Consider the following 25,169-nt stretch of genomic DNA (forward strand, 5'->3'; position numbering starts at 1 on the left):
GCTACTGGCACAGCCAATAGCCTCTTATGTACGTTGTCTTCGTTCAAAAAAAGGGCAAACTAATATTTAGACAAATGCTCAGCTTTATTGATTTAATTTTGACACTAGGAAATCTCACAGCAGAAGTACAAATCATATGTACAAGTATTTATATCAATAAAAATTTCCATTGGTGATTTTTTGGCAGAATGTTGGTTTTGACTATATGTGGAATAAATATGACCATGTAAAATCTGCTGCACAGGGGTGTTCCTGCAAAACGCTTGAATAAATTGAGTGTGAAAGAATAATAATACAAATGGCTAATTAAATTGGGTGATGACTGAAAGGCTATAAATACTTCATTCCAGTTCCACGAGCAGATCTCCTTCTCCAACTGTGTCTCCAGCTTTACAATGCACTGATTTCACCTTGAATTAAAAAAAAAGAAAGAAAGGAGGGAGAGTCAGAATTATTAACCAGACCTGAGGGAGCCGTCTCGTCACCCATTTCTGGAAATGAAGAGACATTTCTTCGTTGGGGGCGGAGCTGGACGGCACCCTAGAAGCCAGGCGCACTGATGCCCCACGAGCCCTCAACAGCCAGCACTCCCAAGCTCTTCTGCGGCTTCAGGCGGCAGAAATGGTCGGAGTTACTGGGAGTTACTGGTGTACTTAGTGTTCAAACACGAAAACAAAACCACCACACAATTATACAAGCATCAGACAAGACTCCTAATTAAGAGGAGAAAGCCCTTAGCCTGAGATCATAAACTTCCTTCTGAAGGGAAAGGAAATGCTGCGGAGCTGTGTGGCCGTGTGGTCTCGGTGGCCCGACATGGAGCAGCCACTGAGCCCCCCCCCGCCCCCGCACCACTGTGCCCTCCCGGTCCGTGGATTTATCTCGGCTCTAGTCAGGTTTTGCTTTCCCGAATTTGTGTTCCACTTTAAAATGGGCGGGCGGTATGGGGTGGAGAAGAGGCAGTCTTCTGACTTGTCAGGAGGTTCTTGCTTGGGCCTGAAGACACATGGCGGGCTCGACCTTCCTGGGCATCTGGGCATCTGGGCACCCGGCAAACGGGAAGAATGTCTGCGACGCCGGGTTCGGTGCCCTGGCCTGTGTCCTCGCGGCTCCGCTAGGAACTGCAAGGCCAGAAGGGGCCTTCTCCCTTGAATTGTGGCCCTGGAGCCCTCAGAACCCCGTGAACCGAAGCAGTGACGATTTCAAAGGCCTGGGGGTGCCGCTGGCCCTGAGTGGCTGCCCACTCTGATCTGGGGCCTCCGATGTTTGCAGAGGACACGTCTTGCATGCTGTGATGACGACGTGGAGGACTGGCGTCCATTGTGAATTTTCTCCGAGAGGAAAAATGGCTCTCCAGATAAGGACTGCTTGTCCCGAGGCTCACCAGGGCCTGCTCCTCTGTGCTGGGGCTCCGGCTACTCCTGGGGCGCCCTGCTGGGGCGCAGAAGGAAATGGGATGGGCAGGAAGGACTCCAGCTGATAGCGGTCAGGCCAAAGTACAGGTTGACCCGGAGCCCATCGACGCCCTGAAAGCGGCTCTGGGCCACCGATGGCCAGGGATCGGCTGAGCCTCCGGAGACATGGGACCCAGAAGCCACCGTGAGACCGCGGGGACCCCGAACACACCGACAGATGAGGGCCCCACGCTCCTTTGGGGAACTAAGGCCGCATTCATTTGTGTATTAGTACCTCAGTCTAGCAACAGGGGCCCTCGGCATGCATTGGACATATATATATGTTCTGGGTCCCTCCAAATGAGGCCAAGTTCCCATCACACCCGGACATTTCATGACACTAAGGCAGCAGAAATGTTAAGTAATCCCACGGAGCAAAACCAACAATTTCTACAAGAACAAAGACCATTTTGGGTTCACTTTTAGAAAAAAGAATCTGATGTAGAAGGCAGGATTCCCCAATCGTGGCCTTCTCTCCCAAACACCCTTCCAGCCTGACTAGCCAGCTCCAGGCCCGCCCGCCCTAAACTGGGCCTCTCTGTCTCTGATGCAAATGCCAGTGTGGGCCGGCAGTGCCCCTCTGCCAGGGCACCCATGTCCCCAGGGCTCGATCTCCGCTTCCCATGGCGCAGGCCACGGCGGCCTCTGCCCTCTCCTTGCCCCACCCCACCCTGCCTCGCTCCAGGACGCAGACCCCCCAAACCAAACTGTCCTTCAGAAAAGGCTCCCTCTGCTATGGGTGGCATCTTTGCAGAAGCAGGAAGAATAATGAAGTTATTATTAAAAGGACTTTTCTATTTTCCTCAAGGAGAAAATACATGTGAGAAGTTTTACTCTTAACAAGTTTCAGGGGAAATACAATTCCATTATTTTTTTCTCCCTAAATCATTATGTCCCACATGTGTACATGGGGCTTTCTGCTCCTCTTGATCTAAAATTGAACTGTTCTCTTTGTGGAGAGTTACATTAATTCTTGTGTCTGAATTAATTCATGTGTCTGAAGAGTTACATTAATTCTTGCAATCTCTAAAACCAGTTCCTGCCGTGTCACCTAAGTCTCAGATAACTAACGGACTCCGAGACAGACGTAAACATTAAAAATTAAAGACCCTTTAATTTGAAAGACATTAAGGTGAAGAACAATTGTTCTTTGACTACCTGCACGTCAGACAGATGCTCCATGAGGCAGGGACACACGGGTGCCAGGCGGAAAGAGCTCCCAGTCTTAATGTCCCGCTCTGCAGGAGCGACGAGCTGGCGGGGGTCACCTCCACGGTCCCTTCCAGGCCCAACCACCCAAGAGCCAAAGGTGGAAGTTCTGCTTCCTGTCACAGAGCTGGCAAGGGCTGGGGGGAGCTTGGGGACATACCTTGCCAGTTTTCCCAGCTGTCATACTGTTCTGCATTTTCATGGCTTCAATCACACAAATTTCCTGACCTTCTGCTACCTGGAAAAACGAACAGGAAAAAAGACAAGTTTTAAAATCCTTCTGATTCTGCAACACCACCACTCAGGGGTGAAGCCATCAAGAGAGTCTTTGTCAAATGCTCTGAAATTTGACCCAAACAGCAGCAACGACCTCTAATACTTCATGTTCCAAGTGAATCTCTGGGAGGCAGCAGAGAAGGGCCATTCCCTCTGTCTTCACCAAGTGCCACAGAGATGTGGCCAAAATGGAACGTTTTTCTCTTCTGGGCAATGTCCAGACTTGGCACATCTCTACAGACGGCAAGACCTGTGGTTTCTGGGGGCTGGGAAGAAGAGGGGAGTGGTTGCTGACGCACGCAGGGTTTCTTCTGAGCGGGGAGGAAGTGTTCTAGGTTGACGAGGGGGATGGCTGCACAATGAATTCCAGGAATAGACGAGAACCATAAATGTGCACGGTGAGGGGCCGACCTGCACTGGACGTGAATTTTATCTCTGCAAGGCTGTCACCCCAAACTGGAGTGCTTCCATCGGCAGCCTTGGGGAGCTGGGAAGAGCAGTCAGCCAGGGGGACCACTGTCTCAACCTCTGCGACACATGACAAGTAACAACGAGGTGGCTCCTGGAAGGTGCCTTCCGACGGGGGGAGCGACTGCTAGCAGCCTGCCCGGTCCTCGCGTGGAGGCCGGCGGCTCCCACGGGCACTGGCTCAAGCTCCACCCGCCTTCACTGGGAGGGGAGATCCACGCGGGGCCGGGAATGAGCTCCCCGGGTGAAGCCGCTCTATAGACTCTCTTTCCGTTGCCCTTGATGGGTTAGCACCAAGGAGCTGGGCCCCATTCTCCTCTCTCTGTGAAAAGGGCCTCCCAGTTTTTGACACGGTAAAGCTGAGTTTCCTCGGGCAACTGGCTGGCTACGCTGGGGTGCTGGTGGGCATCCTGGTGGGGGGCTCCCGGACACTCACACCAGTGCGGCTTGTGCTGGCCCGGAGTCGCAGAAGTGCCTGGAGAATGTTCTTCCCCGCACTCCCCAGATGATGCCCGAGCTCCCTCCCGGGCCCCCGCGGCCCCCCGCGCGGCACAAAGCTGTCTTGCTGGCAGTCAGGGCTGCCTGCGCCCCGCGCCTTCCTTCCCTCCGCTGATCAGGTGGTGGGCTGCCTTTTCCTGGCACAGAAATCTAGGAAGAGAGGGGATGCCAAAGCCTCGGTGCTGGCACAGAGGAGAGACGCTGTGCTGGGGAGCTGGGCTCTGCAGCTCCGTGCTCCCCGCCCGCTTGGATTCATTTGCCCCCCCCCCCCCCCCCCCCCGGCGGCTGCATTCCACAGAGAGTGAAGGGTCTGCACGCACGCGAGGGCTGCTCTTCTGCTCTTCTGCTCTTCGCAAGGACAGCGGGCAGGGCGTCATCCCTTCAGGGCAGGCAGGGACCCCGCGAGAGGAGACGGAAGAAGGGCAAGGCCCCCGGGGCCGCACCTGCCACGTAGCTACCCCCACCCCCCCACCCCCAAAACGCGGCCGGACCCGCACCACGCTCGCTCAGAGCCCGAGGGGCCAGAGCGTCCCGCCCAGGCCCCTGGAAATGGATCTGAAACTCAACGTGACGGAATCGAAATTCTCTCCACAGAGTAGTCATCGGCTCGCCACCTCTGGGTGCCCACGGCGGGGACCTGGGCAAGCTTGGTTCCCGGCCCCCACCCAGCCGGGCTTCCCCTGCTGTCGTCTGAAAGCCCATCCCCGACCCGGTGGGCTTCTAGGGGGTGGGGGGCACAACCTACCCCCTCTGCGGCAGGTTTGACCCCTCTCAGCTGCTCAGCCCATGGCTCAGAATCTGCAGGCCAGACAGAGCGCCCCTCACTGGTTCTTTATGGGATCTTCAAGTAAGTGGATTCACAGTTAATGCAAACAGGAGAAGGAAATGAACCCGGGAGATTGCGGTGGTCACAGCAATGGGGCACAGACCACCCTGACAAGGATGCCACAGGGCCCACGCTGGAGGGCGGTGGAGCCTGGGCCACGACCCCACACCAGGCTCGAGCCGGCCACGCCGGTGCGGAGATCAGGGCCCGCGGGAGACCGGCCACAAGTTCACGGGGCTCTGCTCCCGTTGCCCACTGGTCGTCCCTCCTGGCTGGCTCTGGGGGCTCGTACCCTGCGTGATTCCCAGGTGACTCAAGTGGCAGGGCTGCAGTCACACTACTCAGAAAAACAAAACCTCTCATTTAGACAGAGGTAATCAGCAGAGGTGGGAAAGTCCCAAAGTTAAAATACCCCCCTCTTTCTTATTGTGTCACTCTGGTAATTCGATTAAACGGACTTCAGAGAAGGTGCCTCTGGATTCACAGGGGCCACCCGGCAGCACTGTCCTGAATCTACGTCCGATCCTCGATCCTCACAGCTCCGGCCTCCTGATCCCTCCCGGTCCCCTCCTGGTCCCCTCCCTTGGTCTGCAGGTCTCCATTTCCACTGCAGTCTGGATGGAACTTTAAGTGATCCACTGCTCCCTCTCTGCTCACTTGGGCAATGGGTTTTATGGTCTGTTTTCACGCATTCATCCCTAGAAGAGAAAGAACGCTTGGAAGTCGCTCCTTGAAACCCCACAAAACAGGGAAGGACGTCTTGGTCAGCAGAATCGTGTTGCACACACACATGGACTTGATCTAAACTCACACTCTTTCATCCCTCAACAATCCCAGCCAGAGGAGCTCCGAGATGGCAGGATGCGCTGCCATGGGTGCTCCGCCCGGGGTTGTGTGTCTCCCCGCCCCCCGCCCCGTGTCCCCCTCGATCGCGGAGCCTGGGGTGCAGAGGCGGCGGCCCGCCTGCGCCCGCGGGGCTCGGAAGGTCGTGGGGACACCTTCCGCATTTCCCCGGGTGCTCGTGGGCAGGGAGCGCTGGGACAGCTCACACGGGAGGGCACGGCCACCGAGGGCTCTGCGCGCACACTTCTCTAACACTTTTGTGCATCATCTGATAAAGGCTCACTGATTGTGACAGGAGGTCTCCAACACTGGGCTTACAAAATGGTCACAAGCCTCGCAAGTCTTTTTGATAAACCTAGTCAGCCTGATGTACTTCCCTGCTCCCTGTCTAATTGGTGTAAAGTTTGGAGGTCCGAGTCCTGTATCTTTCATCCGGCTTATTGCGTCCTCTCCTTTGACGTGGGGTCAAGGTTCACATTCGCATCCGATTATCAGAGCGCACTCATTAAGCGGGGGCCTGCCTCGCTCCAAAATGAGTAAGCTGGAGAGAAAACCCGGCCCATTTACTCAGCAGATTTTCGCATGTTTAGGAGGCTGCATGTCGCCCGGCAGTGCTCCGTGCTGAAGAGTTTCAGACATCTCCAGCTGATGATTAATTGTGAGTGATGGGAAATAAAATCCAGTCAAGCCAGCTGCTTGCCATGGTTGGCAAAATGACTCTAATGGATATAGGCTGCCAATTTTCCAGTTTTACTGGCAAGTCTTCCAAGTGTAATTAAGGGAAGTTATAAATGATATGGAAATCTATCAAGTCCCATTTATTTTCAGAGGACCCTTTCCCCAGAGACTTTTATCTTCAAGCTTATAGTATGCTTTGTTGTGCTAATGATTTAAACCCCTTATTTCTGATTAAAGCCCCCAATATCCTTCTACCAAGTTCGCCTCACTCCTTCCCCAAAGATGAAAAGGCCCAGAACCTTCCCCTGCACACGTCCCTCTTGGAAAGCACGCTAAGACTGGGACACGCTTGGCAACTTGTATCATGCAGACTGCGAACGCATGAAGAAAGCTCAAAGAAAGTGCAGGAAGGGAACGAGCAGCAAGAGGGGGAAAAAAGACCTCCACCAAACATAAAAGGAAGCCCCCAAAAGTCCAGACTTGAAAGCTGTGCTCGAGAGCAGACATTCATCAGAAGGTGGTGTAGCTCACTAATGTTATTTGATTTGGAATAAAAGCATGAAAATGATGGCAAAGGCCTAAAATTGGAGATGTAAAGGCTGACTGCACAGTATTCCATTTCTCAATTTCATCCTTCAGAGCCACAAAATGGGGGTGATACAGTGACGGGATGAGGTTTACAGTAACAGCTGTGCTCTTCCCACACAGGGGCGGCCCTTCTAATGGGCGAAGGTCTGTTTTGAACAGACGGGGAGTAACAAAACAAGGTTCCCTATTAAGAGTGTGCAGTCCTATTTCTGATGAAGAAAATGAGTACGGGAGTCGGATTTCCTCGAAAAGGGCCCCTATACCCTCTCTTTTGTCGTCCCAAACCAGGGCTGTTTTAGAGGGGTTATCCTTCCGGTGGCGGGAAGCGGACAGAATGTCACGGGGGGCTTCCCCCCGCCCCCCGCCAGCCCACTTCTCCGGCAACCGTAAAGAACATACAGGAAACAGTGCCAGTGGCATATGGCTTTCTACTGCGCTGAACATTCACACAAAAGACAGGTTCATCCGTCATCGCGGTATCTGGATTAAAAATTAGCTCCTGATGGATGGTATTTGGAGCTTACCTGCTGCCAGTACATTACGAGAGAAACACGGGTTCTGAAACCCACACGACACCAGCAAGTGCAGACCATGAAATGCGACACGTGCAGGCGCACATAATGTACGCCAGATTATACAAAATAATAAATAAGCTATTTAAACCCTCTGCTCAAAATCGGGCCCGCTGCAAGGAACCCTGGGTCACTTCTACGCAGGCCCATTAATGCACAGCATCTGCTGTGTAGAAGCAGGGCACGAAGCACTTCCGAACGATTTCAGCAATTAAAAGAAAACTGTTTCCTGCCTGTTCAGACAGCAACTGTTTCAATGCAAGAGTGAGCACCACCAAATCACTGGGTGCAGCTGAAAAATTAAGTCCCCTTTTTGGGGAAGAGGGGTGGGTGGGAGGAAGACTTTTTATGGAAAAGGGAGCCCTTCTTTTGTTGTCCTACGTTCTGTGTTTTTCTGCCAAATGAGACAGAAGGCTCGGAGGGCTTCCCGGCCCGCCGCAGTCCCCCCTTCTCCCGCACCGGGCCACCCGAAAGTGCGGATCAATATCAGCCCCGCTGACGACGCCACAAAAGTGAAAATCCTTCAATTACATTTTTAAAGGCTGTTCTACTTAGAACACAGGTGCCTGAATGCAATGCATTTTACGGCCCTTAGATCTGAAGAAAGACACAGTTAACAGCCACGAGAAAAAGGCCTCTCAGATTTGGTTAAAAGGCACTGCTAGAATCTGATTATAATAACTTCCTCTTTCTGAGCCTGTAAGATAGGCTGGTAAATATCCCCTGATATTTCCCGAAGAAGAAGAAATGTGCATTCACATCCCAACATCTTCATGTAAAGAGGGAGGGAGAAAGACCCCGGGAGACCGTCTAGTATTTAAGCAGTGACGACGGAAGGAACCATCGTCAAATTACAAAGAAAGAGGAGGCCAGTGACAGAAATGCCACCAAACCCCTTATCTACAGTCTGAGGCCTCCGGCAATGGGCTTGTGTGCCGGCCACCTGACTCACGGCGAAGGGCACGCGCGAGGGGGGTGACGCATCCACCAAGGCTGCTGGCTGGGGGGACTCGGCGTCCCTGCCTGCCCCACGCTGGCCCGGCTCCCCTGGCTGCCCAGGGCCACCTCCCTGACACTGTGCAGTGGGCGACCGAGCAGGGAGTGAATACGGAGTCGTGGCCAATACAAGTCCAGTTTTCCTTAAAATGAAAAACATTTCTCCCTCCTGCCCTCGAAGTTAGCCCTGGAACTGGAGCCAAAGCCCCTAGAGTGAGAGAAGAGCTCACAGTATCTTTAAGAGATCAGTCTGGATCCTCTATCTCTGTGAAGTATGCGGTCTTCAAGTACTCAGTGACTCCATGTTTTTGGTTTTTGTTGTTTTGGGTTTTTTTTAAGCAAAAGGGTGAGGAAAGATCTTTTGAATCTTGGTAAGTTTGCAAACTGCCATCTTCAAAAATGGTTAAGACCAGGATAACATAGCCTCTAATCCCAAGCAGATCATTTCTTGAAAAATAAAATCAAATGCCAAACTTACAGGAGACTCGCCTGCAACATTTAACTTACTGATGAATCTGTAAAAATAGTTTCTCTTATACTGGTCATTATCTTAAGTTAAATTGTAAAAATTCTCAAACTGTTACCTCCAACAAAAGTTAACCCTAACACTGAAAAATGAATGTTATCTGGAAAAGTTTTACAAAAAGGCCAAATTCCGGGTAGCGATCACCTCTGAAGAAGGCAGGACAGGCATTTGATTAAGGAGGGACCCCAGGGCAAGTTCACCATATAAGCAACGTTTCATTGTTAAGTACATTCGGAAGCAAATATGGTAAAGATGAGCAGAGAGCATCTGAGCACGTGTATTATCCTCTGGACCTTCATGCGTGTAATGTTTTGTAATCTGAAGTTTCAAAATGTGAAATAATGAATGCATAGATTTATTTATACATGCTTTGGAATACAGTCTGAGGTTTGGCTGGAAACCTGGCATCTTGTCAAATAAAGTGCTATCAAATATGAAAATGTAGTTAGTGTAGTGATTTTAGGATTGTAAATCAAGGTATCCAGAAACTGGAAAAGGGATCCGTCAGGCCAGGTGCTCGGCCGGGAAAAGGTGCCATCGTGGATACTGGGCCGTACGAGGCACGCAGGTCCCTGCCAGACAAACCCAGGTCAGGAGGGACCATTCCAACGCTGCTCATCTAGACACCTGAGAGCAAAGGAGGCTTCGAATCCGTTTCTTCAAGATTTTTTTTTTTTTTAAGATTTTATTTATTTGAGAGAGAGAATGAGAGAGAGCACATGAGAGGGGGGAGGGTCAGAGGGAGAAGCAGACTCCCCGCCGAGCAGGGAGCCCGATGCGGGACTCGATCCCGGGACTCCGGGATCATGACCTGAGCCGAAGGCAGTCGCTTAACCGACTGAGCCACCCAGGCGCCCAGATTTTATTTATTTATTTGAGACAGAGAAATCGAGAGACAGAGCACGAGCAGAGGGGGAGGGGCAGAGGGAGAGGGAGAAGCAGACTCCCAGATGAGCAGGGATCCCAGGACCCTGGGATCATGACCTGAGCCGAAGGCAGTCGCTTAACCAACTGAGCCACCCAGGCACCCCTGTTTCTTCAAGATTTGAAAACCAGAGGTCTCGGGCCAAGTTTATTCGCAACCTCCCCAGGATCGGCTGTGGGCTCAGTTACAGAGGTTTGGGGGCAAAGGAGTGTGTGTGAGCACCATGGTCTGAAACGGTGCACCTGGGTCTCGGGATCACTGGCCATCCCCCTGTTCGGGAGCCTTCCCCTAGAAGCGCTGAAGGAGCGCACCCAAGGGGGACAAACATCAGGGCGAAATCTGGGTGGTACGCCTATTAACGATGACAAATTTTATGTTCTCATGAGTGCACTTGATAGGATTCCATTTTCTGCCCAAGACACCGTGCACGAGAACAACAGTCCCAAACACCCACTCCCCCTTCTGCTAAAGGCCGGTTCCAGTACGCAGCGGATCTTCCCCATCCTGGCCCCACAAAAATACTCCCAGGCCTGTCTCACCGACACTGAACAGGCTACGTGGCAAGCGAAGCAGCAACAGGTACTCACTGCCAATCTAGGATTTGACCTGGTCTCACAAGTGATAATTACAAAAGAAAGCCACGTAAATGGGGACACCGCCCACTCCTGGTCCATGTCTCAGTTCTTACTGTATTGAATAGGATGGATATTTCTGTAACAAATCTGAGAGGTCTGCTGAATCGGAAGCTAACTCAGAAGAAATCCTGATTCGCTGCAACAGTAAAACCTCCGCTTGGGTTGCCTTATTTTTTATTTTTATTTTGTCCTTTGTTTCTGGTATCAAAGGGCTAACAAAACAACTGTGTCCCGAATGACTATATTTTACGCTTTAGAGTCAAAATGGAAACTGTGACATTTTGGCAGCTCTCAGCCTAAAGCTGGCCGGTACGCTCTGCCCTTATTCTGAGAGAATGTGTGTTTCTAATATTTTTGTTCAACAGTTTCATAAAGGTAGGCATTTTAAAAATTAAAACAAATTATTAAAAAAATGCTGTCTTGGATTAAAGGGCCCTCAGTTTAGGACAGTGCAAAATATACAGAAAAATAGGTATTTTTCCAACGGAAATGAAAATCAGTCATGAAAGTATTTTCAGAGGGTGGATTACAAAAAAACAAACAAAAAGGCCCAACAGACTAAAGGCATATCAAAGTCATTCTATCAACTGTTTTCTGAATTAAATGGGTGACTCCTGACTTTCCATAATCCACTCCTACTTTGTTTATTATTGGGTTTGTTTGTAGGCATTTGACTGTCTGTTGACCAGAATCCCCTCCCCACATGTACAAAAAGGCTACTGTACAATCATTTAAAAAAATGATTTTACTGCCACATTTAATGTCAAATACTATTGTAAGAGACATGGAAAGACATCAGAAACTTTTGCCATATGAATCCAAAAAAACACAGCCTCTGTGCTCAAGGAGGAGAAAGACTCTCCTCTCCCACAGGAAGCTGAGTGCATTTATTACTTCTGAATAGCCACCCCACATCATTTTGCCCTGAGGTGGTGTTTTTTTTTTTTAACTCCGTTAAGACGTTTCACTTCACAAAACAGATTTATTATTTATTATTTATGTGATGCTTTTGTGGAACACATTATTGCCAGGCCCACCATTCTAAGATCTGTCAGGCTTTACTTAACCTAAATATAAAAATTACAGATTACTGAAATTTAAACTATTACAAAAAAAACACAACATTTCAAAGAATAAGAGAATAGTTATAGGCCCCCATTTGTCTCTTAGGTCCTGTTTTCCTTGAAAACACACAGAGATGATTGATTCCATTATCTTTCTACCGATAAAAGTAGAACTTGGGCTCAGCTATTGTTAGTACTAAGCACAACACAACATGCCCCGCAGTGCTAAAATAATTTAAAACCACGAAACTTTAAAGTTACCAGTATTCTTTTCTCATAATGGCCTCAAGTAAGTGCTCTGCCTTTGGTCAAAGGAGAGTTTCTTGGGTTTTAATTACACAAGGCAGATCTAATTATAGAAGCTGCTGTTAAGAGTCCACGATGAAACTTCTCCCCCTGCATTTGGTGACAGTATTAGCAGTTTGGGACACTTTTTGCAAATAATAACTCAAGAGAAAATACCGTTTTATCAAACACAATGGCACAGAATAAGAAAGGAAGTTGTGCAGGGAACAAAAGTGGCAATGGGAAGCTGGAGAGAAGAATTAAAGAAAGCACGCGCTCTCCTTGACCAGCCTAGGCACGGGCATGCGGAGAGCATTCATTTCTGGGTAAGGCGAACAACACAGACCTTAGGAGCCAATTTGCTCCTAAGGGGTGTACCCCCCATATCTGTCTTTAAAGGACTACATAAAATAGAGGTCCCATTACGCCACAGTAACATATTCTTAACAGTTAGTTCTCAAATTAAACCCTTCTCCAATACCAACATTTAATTATTGGTGGTGGTTTTCAGTATCTGAGCTACCCCAATGAACCAACGACTAATACCACATTGTTCCAATTTACTAAATGCCTTGCTTTCCCACATTAAATTATTAGCCAGGAAATGGAAAGTATGAAGGCTAACCCCCCCCCCCCCGGTGTCTGGAGAAGCTAGACCAGGAGAAAGCAGTTGCTGGAAACAAGGAGGCTGCATCCTCCCAGTTCTCTGCCCCGGGAGTGGCTCGAGGGAGGCTGGTGCCAAGGAGGCTCAAGACCACAATCTGAGCCCCCTCCAGCCTCCCTTCAGGTTTTGACTCAGGTGTTGGAAAAGTAAGGATTTCAGTTACACACTTATACAGTTTTTAAGTGCAAATGTGATTTTATAATTAAAGCCACACAATTAGGACTGACAAGCTCAGGATGGCAGCCTATGTAGCCTCTAGAAAAGGCTTATCTTCTGGGAAAACAAACAAAATAACCCACCACGTTATTTACCAACCTACGCGGCTAGTTGCTAGAAGATTCCACAGACTGCTCTGATGATGCGTGTGAGTGTAGGATTTATTTATTTATTTTAGGGAGAGAGAAAGTGCGCCCGTGCATGCAGGAGGAGGGGCAGAGGGAGAGGGAGAGAATCCTCAAGCAAACTCCCTGCTGAGCAAGGACCTGGAGGCGGGGCTCGATCCCACGCCCCTAGACCATGACCTGAGCCAAAACCAAGAGTCCACCGCTCAACCGAGCCACCCCAGCGCCCCAAGTGTAGGCATTTTTACAAAATTTTTAATTTGAGTACAGTGGACACACAGATTACATTAGTTTCAGATATACAACATAGTGATTTGATATCTTGGTGTAGGCATTCTTAACATCAAGGCCAATGGGACATCATCTTACGACCCTAACCCTTTAGAAAGAAGATACACAATATGCAACACATATGTGTAATTTCTATGTATCACTTCTCCCAAATCCTTAAGACAGTCTTTTTTGTTTTTTGGTTTTTTTTTTAAAGATTTTATGTATCTGAGAGAGAGCGGGAACACAAGCAAGGGGAGTGGCAGAAGGAGAGGGACAAGCAGGCTCCCCAACGAGCAGGGAGCCCAATGCGGGGCCTCCATGCAGGACTCGATCCCAGGACCCTGGAATCATGACCTGAGCTGAAGGCAGCCACTTAACGGACTGAACCTCCCAGGCGCCCCCTTAAGACAGTCTTAATGAGCACTTTCTTCTAGGAATGTCAATGCCATCAAAATAAAGATGACAATTCATGGCTACTGAGCCTCTTCTATGCTTTTCTAGAAAAGCAGGTAGAGTTCCATTTCCGTATCCTCAGGTAAAAGCAATTGCTAAGTCAGTTCTCCAACTTCACTTACCAATTTCAGAACTAATCATTTAAACAGCTGAAGCTGATTGTTTTTTCTTAATTTTCATTTATTGTAAATATCTTTCTAGAAGCCAGTGCCAACTACATGAGTTCTTCTCAACATTTTACTTATGTTAATACAGAAATAGAGAGGCAGTTTTAATGCCCCTTTACGGGAAAATGCGTAAACTCCTGTGACTTACCAAGATACAAAATGGAATCACCATACCATCCATTGAAGATGATAGTGTTTGGCCATTATTTTCCAGCATGTAAATAAAAATACTAGTATTTAAATATCCTCTAGAAGTCTGGTTGCATCTTTGTTTTCTTCTTATTTTTGCTGCAAATCAATAGAGGTTTCTATCCATGCTCTATGAAATGCATGTATCCCACCAACCTGTCCATAGCATGTTATTGCAAGACTGAACATGTGAGGAAATATTAATATAGCTTTGATTTGTGCCTTAATGTCACAAGGTCGAGATGAAAAGCTTTAAACTGTGATCCTAAATTATATGTATCAAGTAACGGAAGGGCTCTGGTACTACACGGTTTATGGAATTAACTTTCCTCAGTTCCCTTCCCATTTACTCCAGAAGTCATACAGAAAGTTCCCCCATTAAAGGGCTATTTCTTGGTATCAGTTCTTTAAGGATGCTCAAAGCCCAGAAAGCTAGAAAGTACATAGAAATTTTAAATAAAATACTTCCAAAATACTAAATCTACCAGTTAACAGAATGAATCTGGCCTTATTTCTATTCTAGTCCCAGGTCTCTGAGGGGGGAGGCACTCAAGAGATCTGGTTACTAACCCACTTCAAATGTGCACCAGTTGGACAGAGAATGCACAAAAGCTATTTTGCTGTTCCATGGGGGGAGCAGGAGTCAAGAAAGAGCTGCACGGAGCATGATCACGCCTCAGTCCGCCCCATCCCACAGACAGGCGCGGTCCTTACCATGTCTCCAGGCTTGACAGAGACGGCCACCACCACACCAGGCATCGGGGAGCGCAGAATACTGCTTGTGTCCTCGGCCACTTTTTCCGGCATAAATTTGTTCAGTTCTGCAGCCAGTTTGGTTAAGATATGCACCTGATACTTAAGGGGAGGGTAAAAAACATAAATGAGTTTAAATGAAGAATTTTCCTCAAATTATCATTCATGCAGAATCCGTTTTTAGCTTTGATAATGATAACATCTTTGAAGTCAAATGGTTTTGAATTACTGTACTTAAAAACAAAAATATATTTGTTTGTTTCTGGCACATGTTGTGAGCTAATTATTTAAGAAATTTCTTGAAATAAGAACAATTCCAGTAGCTAATTAGTGACAAACAGTAGTCACCCCGTCTCATTATGAGAAGTGTCTCAAAACTTCGTAAAGAAAGCAGGGACAATTTTCCTTGTATTCACTTCACCGCTTACAAACTTCTCCCAGTTAACAGGAATCCCGTGAGCTGGCTGGGTCAGCCCGAGGGAGAGGGGCGGCTGTGCGAGCACCCGCCAGCAGATGGCAGCAGATCGCTGTCTCACGCTCCCCACTCCCCTCCAGAGCCACTGGGCCACCAAGAAGTTAAGACAAAGGGTTTCAGTGTTTGTTTGGGGCAAAATCATACTTAAAATTTAGTATTTTTCTAGAGACACAATATGTTATATTCACTACTGGAAAAGTTAGCTTTCTTTTTAGGCACAACGTGAGGTAGCCTTTCCAAGGTACCAGGATGGTTAGGGTAGTATTAAGATGATACAGAACGAATATCTTCTGCGCTGAGAGACAATAATATCAAGATTTTAAAACCACTGAAAGTTAACGTTGTGCACAAGCAAGTACTTCAATGGAACCTTTTGTAGGTGACTCTCAAACAATTAGGGGCACATTAAAGGGAGTTCAAACAGAACATTTCTAATAGAAGAGAATTCCTCCCTGGCAGGAAAAAACCCTCCCCATCTCTGTGGATAAACACAGGAGCCACAGTTTGGTCTGTCCAAAAAGAAGCAAACTAGGGGCGCCTGGGTGGCTCAGTTGGTTGAGCGACTGCCTTCGGCTCAGGTCATGATCCTGGAGTCCCGGGATCGAGTCCCGCGATCGAGTCCCGCATCGGGCTCCCTGCTCGGGCTCCCTGCTCGGCAGGGTGTCTGCTTCTCCCTCTGACCCTCCTCCCTCTCATGTGCTCTCTCTCTCTCATTCTCTCTCTCAAATAAATAAATAAAATCTTAAAAAAAAAAAAAAAAAAGAAGCAGCAAACTAAAATGGTTGGAGGAGGTGCTACTCAGGGAAGCTGAAACCACCGCCTGAAGATTTTGGATTCCTACCAGGCCGCATCTCCCGGGGTAAGACGGATGCGGCATCGAGGCGGCTCCATATTGCTGCGAAAAAAGCCGCCTTAACTCAAAGCCTCCTGTGGGCATCATGACGGCAGGGATGTGAGAGCAAAACAGAACCCACTCTTCTCATTCTGGACAGGGGTGGGGGCCATCTCCAAGCCTGCTCTTTGCAGGGCCTATTTATTCAAAAGAGTGGGGGAGGGCTCCAGGAGGAGCAGATGTGCCACTGTGACAGGTTGCATAATAACATCTTTTGCATGTTTCTTTACTCCTGAGTGTGTGTTTTGCAATCAAGACATACAAGTGTCTGCCAGTTTCTGAAGGATATGATCCTTAAGTGAAATTACAGTGCAAATAAAAGCTTTTTGCCCCTATTAAAATTCATCTGAGTCATAAGTGGCAAAGGAAAAGCAAGGAGAGTGCATTCTGCTGTCAGTCTAATAAACATTCTGGGCAGAGGGACTATTTATCAACGGTGAATTGTACCTCAAAGTCCTTCATTAAACTATGGGGGAGGTGGTGGACAGCGAAAGAAGGGAGAATATAATTGTACCAAATTGCAGTTTTCGTATCTGTGCTCCGTCCGCTTTAGAAGAGAAAACCCAACATCGCTAGGAGGAGGCGAATCAACAGGAAAGCCACTTCTCTAGCTGCCTGCACCCTCTGTCGCTCCCTCCATGGGACTGGCCGGCAAATGGCCCAGCTGTCCAGCTTCGGTGCAGCACCCAGATGGATTTTTTCCCCCTTGTTTTTTGTACCATTTGACTTCAAAATGTTAAGTCGAAATTCAGGGAAAGTATCTTTCTCCACTGAGGATAATATAATTTATCACATTTCACCACAGTGGATGGGCTTAAAAACTAATTTTAGCTATATCACAAACAAGCCTTAATATAAATAAAGAGCTAAGACTGTACCCAGCTCCATTTCTCCCCAGAAACTACAAGATCCTGCCTAAAACTGGATCCTTTTACTATTTTTATAATTTTCATATCTTTTGAATTCCTTTCTCTGTAGGACTCCTGCTTTGCTTGGAAAGAGATGTAAAACGGTCACAAAACTCAACGCCTTTAGATGCAGTCTTTGTTATTGATGAGATGTTCCTTTTCCTTTTTGTATTTGTTTATTGTTCTTAAATCTGTTTGGGGGATAAGCGACTTATTGTAATCACAAGTGAAAAATAACAACGGGGTAAATGCCTCAGGAGAGGCCTCGGTGCAAATAGTTGGCTAAGAAACGACCTTTCTGAATAATAAAAGAGGAGGCAGCAAGAAGGTTCTCTTTTTAAGATTACCTTTGATGTTGTCCTGACCCCTTCGGCGTGCCCGCACAAACAGGCCTCTTAAAACAACGGCCTGGCTCTGGGCTCGCCCGCACAGTGGCCCACGGGGCGCTGGCTGGGGTGGGAGCCGAGCGGGAGGGCATCTGAGCCCAGCAGAATGAACTGCCTGGTGAGAACCAGAAGAGCTTTTTGATGCCCCCAGAAAAGAAATCACTTAAGAGTGTACACTAAGGCTTTCGGAGCTTATGATCAAAACTGCTGTTTACTGGTTTCTCTGAATTCTTAGGGGGCCCGGGCAGAGCAGCCAAAGCTGAGAGAATTCGGGAAAATGCCCTAGGACGCGCGCGGAGTTGGGGTTTTGCTCTAGGCATTTAACTATTCCTAATGGGTTCTGCAGAACTTCCCCAGAGAGGTTCAATTTTAAGTTGTTGTGACTGTTTGCAAGCACGGAAACCACAAACTCGAGGTTTTGGGGGTGGGAGTCCCAAGATTTTAAAGGCTGGTTGACAGGACACAGAAGTCCAATCCTCTAGGAGGCCAGAAGGCTCTCACCCTGCAAGGTCATGAGGGATTAGACGCTACTCGGCGGCGGGGCCTGAGGTGGACTCGCTCTGGGTTCATCAGTAGATGGAGCCTCACTGTGGCTTTAGGGAGGTGCTCCTAAACCACAGGCAAATGATCCCGTTCTTGAAAAACACAGCTCGCAGTGCAAGTGCGCGTCAGAACAAGTGCTCTCCAGGGCTCCGTGCAGGACAGTAATGGGAAGGAATGAGGTGCTGTGTCTCATGACCCCAGGCCGGGTCTCTAAGCAAATCAACTGTATGGTGTCTATAACGTAAAACCATGTCTAACACGAAAATTTCTCCCAACAAGTTCAAAAGAAGAAAGAGAAGGGAATCACACCAGACATAAGAGGATCAGGACGAAAACTACGAGAAATGGATGATGAAAAGGGGCACAATGGAATTGTTTTAAAAATTAACATGCAGCTCTTAACATGGAACCTGACAAAACGGGGGAGGGTGGGGAGCAGGGAGCTGTGGGAGTTGGGGGAGAAGGAGGGAGAGCGGTCACGGTTCGGGAGGGATATATGCTTTTTGATCAGATTGGTTAAGGAAAACACCCTGCAAATGGGCCCGCCGCCCACTAGTAGCAGGCATGCACGCGCGCACGCACGGCTCCGTGTGCCATGGACAGGAGCGCAGCCCTCATTATGAACATGCTCCACTCAGGTGGTCACACAGAACACCCTGCTGCTGGCCTCTGCATCTCCCCGGGGAGCTTAAATCCTCGAGCCTCCGAGGTCTCCCGGTTTCCCAGCGACTTGACACATCCCGCGTGCTCGCACCTGCATGATTCCAAGGTCTGTGGGCTCCTTGCGAGATGAGTGCTTGCAGTTTGCTTTACATATATTTTCAGCTGTGATTTACTCTGCACGTAGCTCACCTCTGGTTTCCATTTCTATATCATTCTTCCAAAACAACGAGGAGTTGATGTACAGTTGCTGAACTGCTAGTGTTCTTGCCTGGCAACTGTGGACCATCTCGGTCAAGGGTAAATGATGAACTTCACTGGGCATTATTTTACATCGATTCCCTTAACATCCTGAAGCCCTGGCCACATCCTAGATATGGGCCCTCACCAAGTCAGGTGGCCATGCATTTCTCCAGATACAAGGCTCTCTTCTCCCTCTTTAGTTTTCTACCTCCCGACCCCAAGAGTTCCCCACATTCAACTGTGTCTTCATTTCCATAGTGTGGCCTTGAGAGCTAACACTCCAGTGTGCCCCTGAAAGTCTACTCTCCTAACTCCAAGCTGGAGAGCAATTGTCAATGCTCTTAAAGTGACAGAATCGACTCGCTGCAAAACATGACATGTCTCTAAAATCACTGAGGTGGAATGAGAATCTTAATTCAACTTTTTTTCCCCCTAAGATCTTTGTGGGCTACACCGTTAACACTGGAGGCCAAACAGAGCGAGGGTTCGCTGCCATGCAAAACGCGTTCCCCTCTACTCAGCATCGGGCCCAGCAAAGCCAACCGGGCCGAACTCTCCAGGAAGCACGGAGAATTAGATCCCGGAGCTGCCATTCTCTGGGAGGGACGCCCCCGGCGGCGAAGGGGAACGGAACAGCGTGCACGGCGGCAGCCACCGGGGCGGCCTCCTAGCCGAGCGCGGTGACAACTCCATCCGCACAGTCTCGAGGTAGCTGTCAATCAGGACGCATCATTTAATCCAACAGCACTCGGAGGACTCTCTCCCGACAACCCACATGACAGCAGATCTACAGCTCTATTTATATCAGCGCCCAGTTGTGTTTACAATGCGGTGGCAATTAGAAAAGATGCAACAGGCAGCAATATTATGGAGATTTCCATTTTGCAGTACTGCCCCGTAAAGTGGGATCCAGCTTCACCGAGTCAGGCTAAATGACAAAAGGCTATTTTCTTCACTCTCCCAGCGCAGACAGCACTTCATTTGCAGCTACCTATAATTAGATTAATGGTGTAGTGCAGTACAAAGCAGGCCCACTTCACATCAGATAGCATATGAATTAGGACAAACACTTATTTCTACTCCAGGCAGAGAAAGCAATGACTGGGGTATTTAGCATACCCTTTATGGTGGAATGAGATGTTAATTGTGTCCCATTACCTCTAAACTGCTTGCTTGTTGTATAAATCACTGTGCTAATTGATGCAGAGATAGAAATGTAGCCACAGGCAAGAAAGCAAAGGAATGAGGGCTGAAGATGTTGGATAAAGGATTATCGAGTAAAACCATATGGAGATGAGGTTCCTTTGAAACCTTTCCTTTCTGCCCATGAGCAGGATTTCTTAAAAGTACCGAAAAACTCTCGGTGTGAGGAGAGAGAATTTAATCTTTCACATTCCTTTTTAGAAACACCCGTTTCTTTTAAAAGTTCCTGGCTGCCAGAAATCCAAATAAGAGGTATGTGGAATTAATCTGAATATATACTTACAAAAACACGGGCTGTGTCGGGCTGTGTCGTTTTCAAAGCCAGATCTCCCTATCTGGGTTTTTGGCTCACGGGTTAATAAGGAACACTTGTAAACTACCTGAAGCAGATGTTTCTGACCCATCCACAGGGCAAAAATAAATTCTTTCCCAAGACTTGGGAGTTGTTCTTACAGACCAAAACAAAACAAAACACAAAACTCTGCTGGTTTAAGTCTGTTATGGACTCCAGTTACGTAGAAGGATTTATTCAGGATGTGAATCCAACAGAACCATTTCTGATCTGCTACTGAAACAATAATTTTAACACCATCGCCAAAACACTGAAATCGGACTACTCCGGTTCATGATTTTATATCGATAGTAAGGGATTAGAAAGGAAATCTTTTTTCTTGTTCTTCCCCCTAAAACTAGCAAAACATAATAAACAAAAGCACGCAGCAATTTAAAAGCACCAGTCTTACTACAGAATGCTACCCTTCTCTTTTTAAAATGTCCTATTAGGCACTCAACAGTTCTTATTAGGGTAAAAATGAGTGTCCCAGAGGTGCAAATATAGAAACCAAATGCTACGCTCAAAAAGCCAAACTTGTAAAGATCCACAGATGAACGTGCTCTTTGGAAGTTTATCAATCAAGTGCATGCACCCTGGGTTATGTGTTCACGAATTTTTTCATAGCAAAGCAACAGTAAGGTGCAAATTACTGTTGTGCACTTTTTCACAAATCCAGCTGCTTAGTAATTAGCACTGTTATAACAAACTTACACGGACAGCAAATACAGTGGGTCAGTTAATAGTTCAAATTCTCAACTTCAGAGTAACAGTTAATCTACCCACCTATCGCAAATGCACTTTTGAGAAGTACCATGTGTAGCTTTGCCTTGTGAAATCCAAATACCGTAATAACTTGCCGGACAATAAAACAACGTCCCAGGAAACTAGCATGTCTGGTTCCAGTTATCACCATTGAAACTTGGAGAAAAAAGTTGAGAGCTTCTTTGGTGGGGGCGAGTCCACCTTTCCAGAACCAAGTAGTCTTGACCTCAACATCAGTAACACCTGTCCTGCAACTGCCAACTCAACAGCTTAAGGTCATGATGCTAAATAATATGTATTATTTAGAGTATACTTTATATGATACTTAAATACACACAAACATGTACATGTATATAAAGAAACATCAAGGGTCCTTGAAATGGAAACAAATGTCAGCAAGATAAAGAGCATGAGCTGCCCTGAAATAACACCTCCCACGCGTGCAGCTAGGCGACAGAAATGGAAGTGCATCGAAGGAAAGATCTGGAGGCAGTGTAAGGGCCCGCTCCCAATCATTAATTGCTTGTTTGGACCATTTAAACTAGAGCAGGACAGCCCACAGAAAACACCAACACAGCCCGCGCTTTCTCCTGGTGTTAACAGGCGAAAATATATGGTTTCTGATATTGTGACCCAGTTCCCCGGCATTTGCTCCCTTTAATTGAAAAAGGCAGTTAAACACAAAGTAAATCATTCAGTTAGGTTAGTTGTTTAATGACACTTAACTGATAATGGCAATATGTGGTGGTGACATAATGCACCACTTTCAACACCGGCCCGCTTGCGGTTATGAATCAATCTCTACTCCGCGTTTTACTGTTTCACCGCTAAGTTGGTTCTCGAACTTCAGTCCTTTGCTGGACCGCTCAATGTGCCACAAGGAGCCCAGTGGTGCAAAATCTCATTAAGGACAGTTTTTGAGGCAAGAATCACAAAAACAGAGGCGGGAGGAAAAACAATAAAAATACCTGAAGCCCATTTCCGCAACTCATCTTTCAAAGTTCTTGCTAAAAAAGAAGTTTCCTTAGAGAAAGGAACTATCTTAAGGCTAGCATCAAAACCTTTGAGGGAATGAATAAGTTTTTTGTTTTGTTTTTTTTAAAGATTTTATTTATTTATTTGAGAGAGAGAATGAGATAGAGAGCATGAGACGGGGGAGGGTCAGAGAGAGAGGCAGAATCCCTGCCGAGCAGGGAGCCCCACACGGGGCTCGATCCCGGGACTCCAGGATCATGACCTGAGCCGAAGGCAGTCGCTTAACCAACTGAGCCACCCAGGCGCCCCGAGGGAATGAATAAGTTTGCGCACAGCTCCAGCTTCTTCCCAAAAGACAATTCCCTCTGAAGAGAAAAGTATGGTGACAACTGTCAACAACACAAAATCTAACCTATTTTTTTTCCAATTTTGTGTTTTCATCAGAAACACAAGTCCTTCCAATTCTAATACCCTAAGATAAGCAACTTTTCTTTTCTCACAATAGTGCTGAAAACTAAACTGAAAAAACATTAAACCCAGTACTTAATAAATCCTATTTCCTCAGTTGTGTTCCACTGAGGTTACCTTCCCTGTAATTTGAATCACTGGTGTCTCAAGATAGAGCCAGAACTGATGGAAAAGAAAAAGAGCTAGGGTACAGGAGGAAGCCAGCCCACTCCCAGGTGTGGGACAGGACAGTGGGTTCCTCAAGAAGTGAGTCTGTGAAAGGGGGGACACTTCCCCGGTGCCCAGCGCAGCGGGGATGTTGTGTGCAGGTGGGCCACCATAAAGGAGCCCCGCCTCTGCTTCACCCAGGTGCCCACAAGCTGTCTAACAAGCAGGTCCATCCACCACAAAGGTAATTTGCTGGAGTAAGTGGCACTTTCCCATCCAGAAAGGCAAGTCCGTTGACAATGTACTATAGAGAACTCACAAAACAGAACACGTGCATCCTGTTTGATCAGGAGTCTCTGTGACACATTATGACTATAATGAGTCATTTCTTTCTTATACAAGAAAAAATATTATAGATCTTCGAAAGCCTTGTACTCAATTATGTAACAATACCAACATCTGTGAACAGTACAGGCTGTTTCTATTCTGTACCCTGAATTGTTTTACATAATTACACATTTATAAGGTATTTGGTAAACCAGTAAGAAGGTACCTTTTTAAAGTACTATATAATTTGGGGTACAATAAAGTGTTCTTTTGAAAATCTATAGTTAGGGCAGCATCAGCTTACAGAAAAGTACAGGAAATGTTATAAAAACACACTTATGTAAATAAGCACATAGGTAGGGAAACGTACTATTTTGCTATGGTCCCCACCCCTCTATTTCCTCCTCTTCTATTTGAATTGTTCTTTGCTCATCTCAAGCTAAAGTAATGTTGTCTATAGGACTCTGGGGAAAAAAGACGGGGAGCTTGGCCTTCCCTTGTAAGTTCTTTAGTCCTGAGATGGAACACCAAAAAACCTGGGGAGTGTGCCAATGCCAGGGGCTGTTCAACAATAGTTTTGGCTTTACGTGGATTTTTTCTAATGACAAAATAGTTTTACTACTATGAATCTAGTAAAGAAACTCAGAATCTAATAAGCCAAAATGTCGGCTTGTACTGGTCAGAAATCTGAAACTAAAATAGATTAAGGCAAGGCAAACAAACCTACAGATGATACTACTGTGTAGTAAACTGCTGGCCTAGAGGATAAAAGCAGAAAACTACAGATCATAGTACGACACCCCGAAATATGCCCCTTTGGTGCAAGGATTATTTTGAGCTGAAAGCAATTAGTTCTCTGCCCTCCCCCTCCTGTCTAAAAGGTGTCTTTCTCTCCCATACAAGGAAGAGAACTACTCCAGAACTACTCTTACCACCTGAGAAGGCTCTTATCTGCATAATAAACCTTACTAAAAAACTGTATTTATCATACATTTCCTAGTTACCTTCCCACAACTTACCCCCACCCCCCTGAGGTCCCCAACCCCCTTTCCTTTGTCTCCACACTATATTGTCCTTTGTTAAAATAGTATATAGCCCCAGATTCTAAATGTCTCCTTAAGTCACATTTCTTTGGGAACTCCCATGCAGAAGTACATAATATAATCTATTTTTTACTCTTGTTAATCTGCCTTTTGTCAGTTTGATTTGCAAGGCTCTAGGCACTGAAATCTAAGAGGATAGAGGGAAAAGATTTCCTCTCCTATACAACCCAACAACAGCTGGTCCAAAGTACTGGGAATGATCTTATCGGGGAACAAGAAATTTCTTCTGCCCTTCAAGATCCTTCTAGCTGTACTAAAGTTCAGAAAGACATGAGACAGATTAACAGGAGAAAATCAAATTTAAAATTATACTATGGGCAATCTATACGGACATGAAATTGCAAAGACAGGCAAAATGAGGTATCTCTGTCATGCTGAACACTGAGAAGCAAGTAACAGGTCTGGGACCTCAAAGGGAAGGAATGCAACCTTCAGGAAAAATAAAAAAGAGTGTATGTTTAGTAGGCAAATGTTTGCTGGGACACTCAGAAACAATGGAACACAGAGGACTTTGATCAAACAGACCTTTCTGGTTCCTCCCTGTCTACCAGACCTAGTTCACAGTATAATGTAGTTATCTATGGTGACAGCTCTCTTCCTGGAGCAGGTCCTCAATCTAAATTCTTTTCAGGCAGTTGTGGGGGAGGTAAAGAGCTTTTCCTGAGTCTGCTGGGTTTGACTGCTTTTACCTCAAAATTATCTTCATGCCAAAGTGGCCCATCTTGGGTTGGCCTGTTCTTGGCCTCTGCAATCTATCAGGGGACTGCTTAGCAATTTTATAGTTTAAAATTCTAACCTATCTTAGAAGTTTAACCTGTGCTACTAAACGGACTTCTGGCGTGTCACACATCGTGCATTATACAGAACATACAATACTGAAGATAGAAGAAACCTGTAAAGCCATGTGGTCGGTTGAGGGAAGAGGAGATGTGGCCACCATATTGGAAGCAGCAGAGGAGAGTAAAAAAGAAAAAAAAAAAGCACACGTCTTTAAAGCCAAATGCCTTGAATTTTGATATCCCAATAGATATCACCTTTTGACAAGTGACCTAACTTCTCA

The 25,169-nt window shown here is 47.0% G+C and overlaps 2 protein-coding genes across 5 annotated transcripts in view; one reads left to right on the forward strand and one right to left on the reverse strand.

The window, feature by feature from the left end:
- Positions 1-21,418, forward strand: part of GGACT (gamma-glutamylamine cyclotransferase) — a 71,703-nt gene extending 50,285 nt beyond the window's left edge. Inside the window, exon 3 of one of the 2 annotated variants that reach the window (XR_008505714.2) lies at positions 18,526-18,552. The gene's annotated coding sequence lies outside the window, so the exon portion shown is untranslated. Of the gene's footprint in view, positions 1-18,525; positions 18,553-19,227 lie in introns of those variants that run through there. The other variant, XR_008505712.2, reaches the window with a different exon arrangement.
- PCCA (propionyl-CoA carboxylase subunit alpha) overlaps positions 64-25,169 on the reverse strand; it is a 403,499-nt gene continuing 378,393 nt past the window's right edge. For 2 of the 3 annotated variants that reach the window (XM_045869657.2, XM_064585924.1), the window contains 3 exons: positions 14,645-14,785; positions 2,824-2,901; positions 64-410 (listed from right to left, as the gene is read on the reverse strand). In XM_045869657.2, coding sequence (XP_045725613.1) covers positions 342-410; positions 2,824-2,901; positions 14,645-14,785 — 288 coding nt within the window. In that variant the 3' untranslated portion in view covers positions 64-341. The remainder of the gene's footprint in view (positions 411-2,823; positions 2,902-14,644; positions 14,786-25,169) is intronic. The other variant, XM_045869658.2, reaches the window with a different exon arrangement.

The sequence above is a fragment of the Mirounga angustirostris genome, unplaced genomic scaffold (genome assembly GCF_029215605.1).
Source record: "Mirounga angustirostris isolate CCGP_5_RB_7025 unplaced genomic scaffold, mMirAng1.0.hap1 SCAF_3, whole genome shotgun sequence".
Lineage (NCBI taxonomy): Eukaryota > Metazoa > Chordata > Mammalia > Carnivora > Phocidae > Mirounga > Mirounga angustirostris.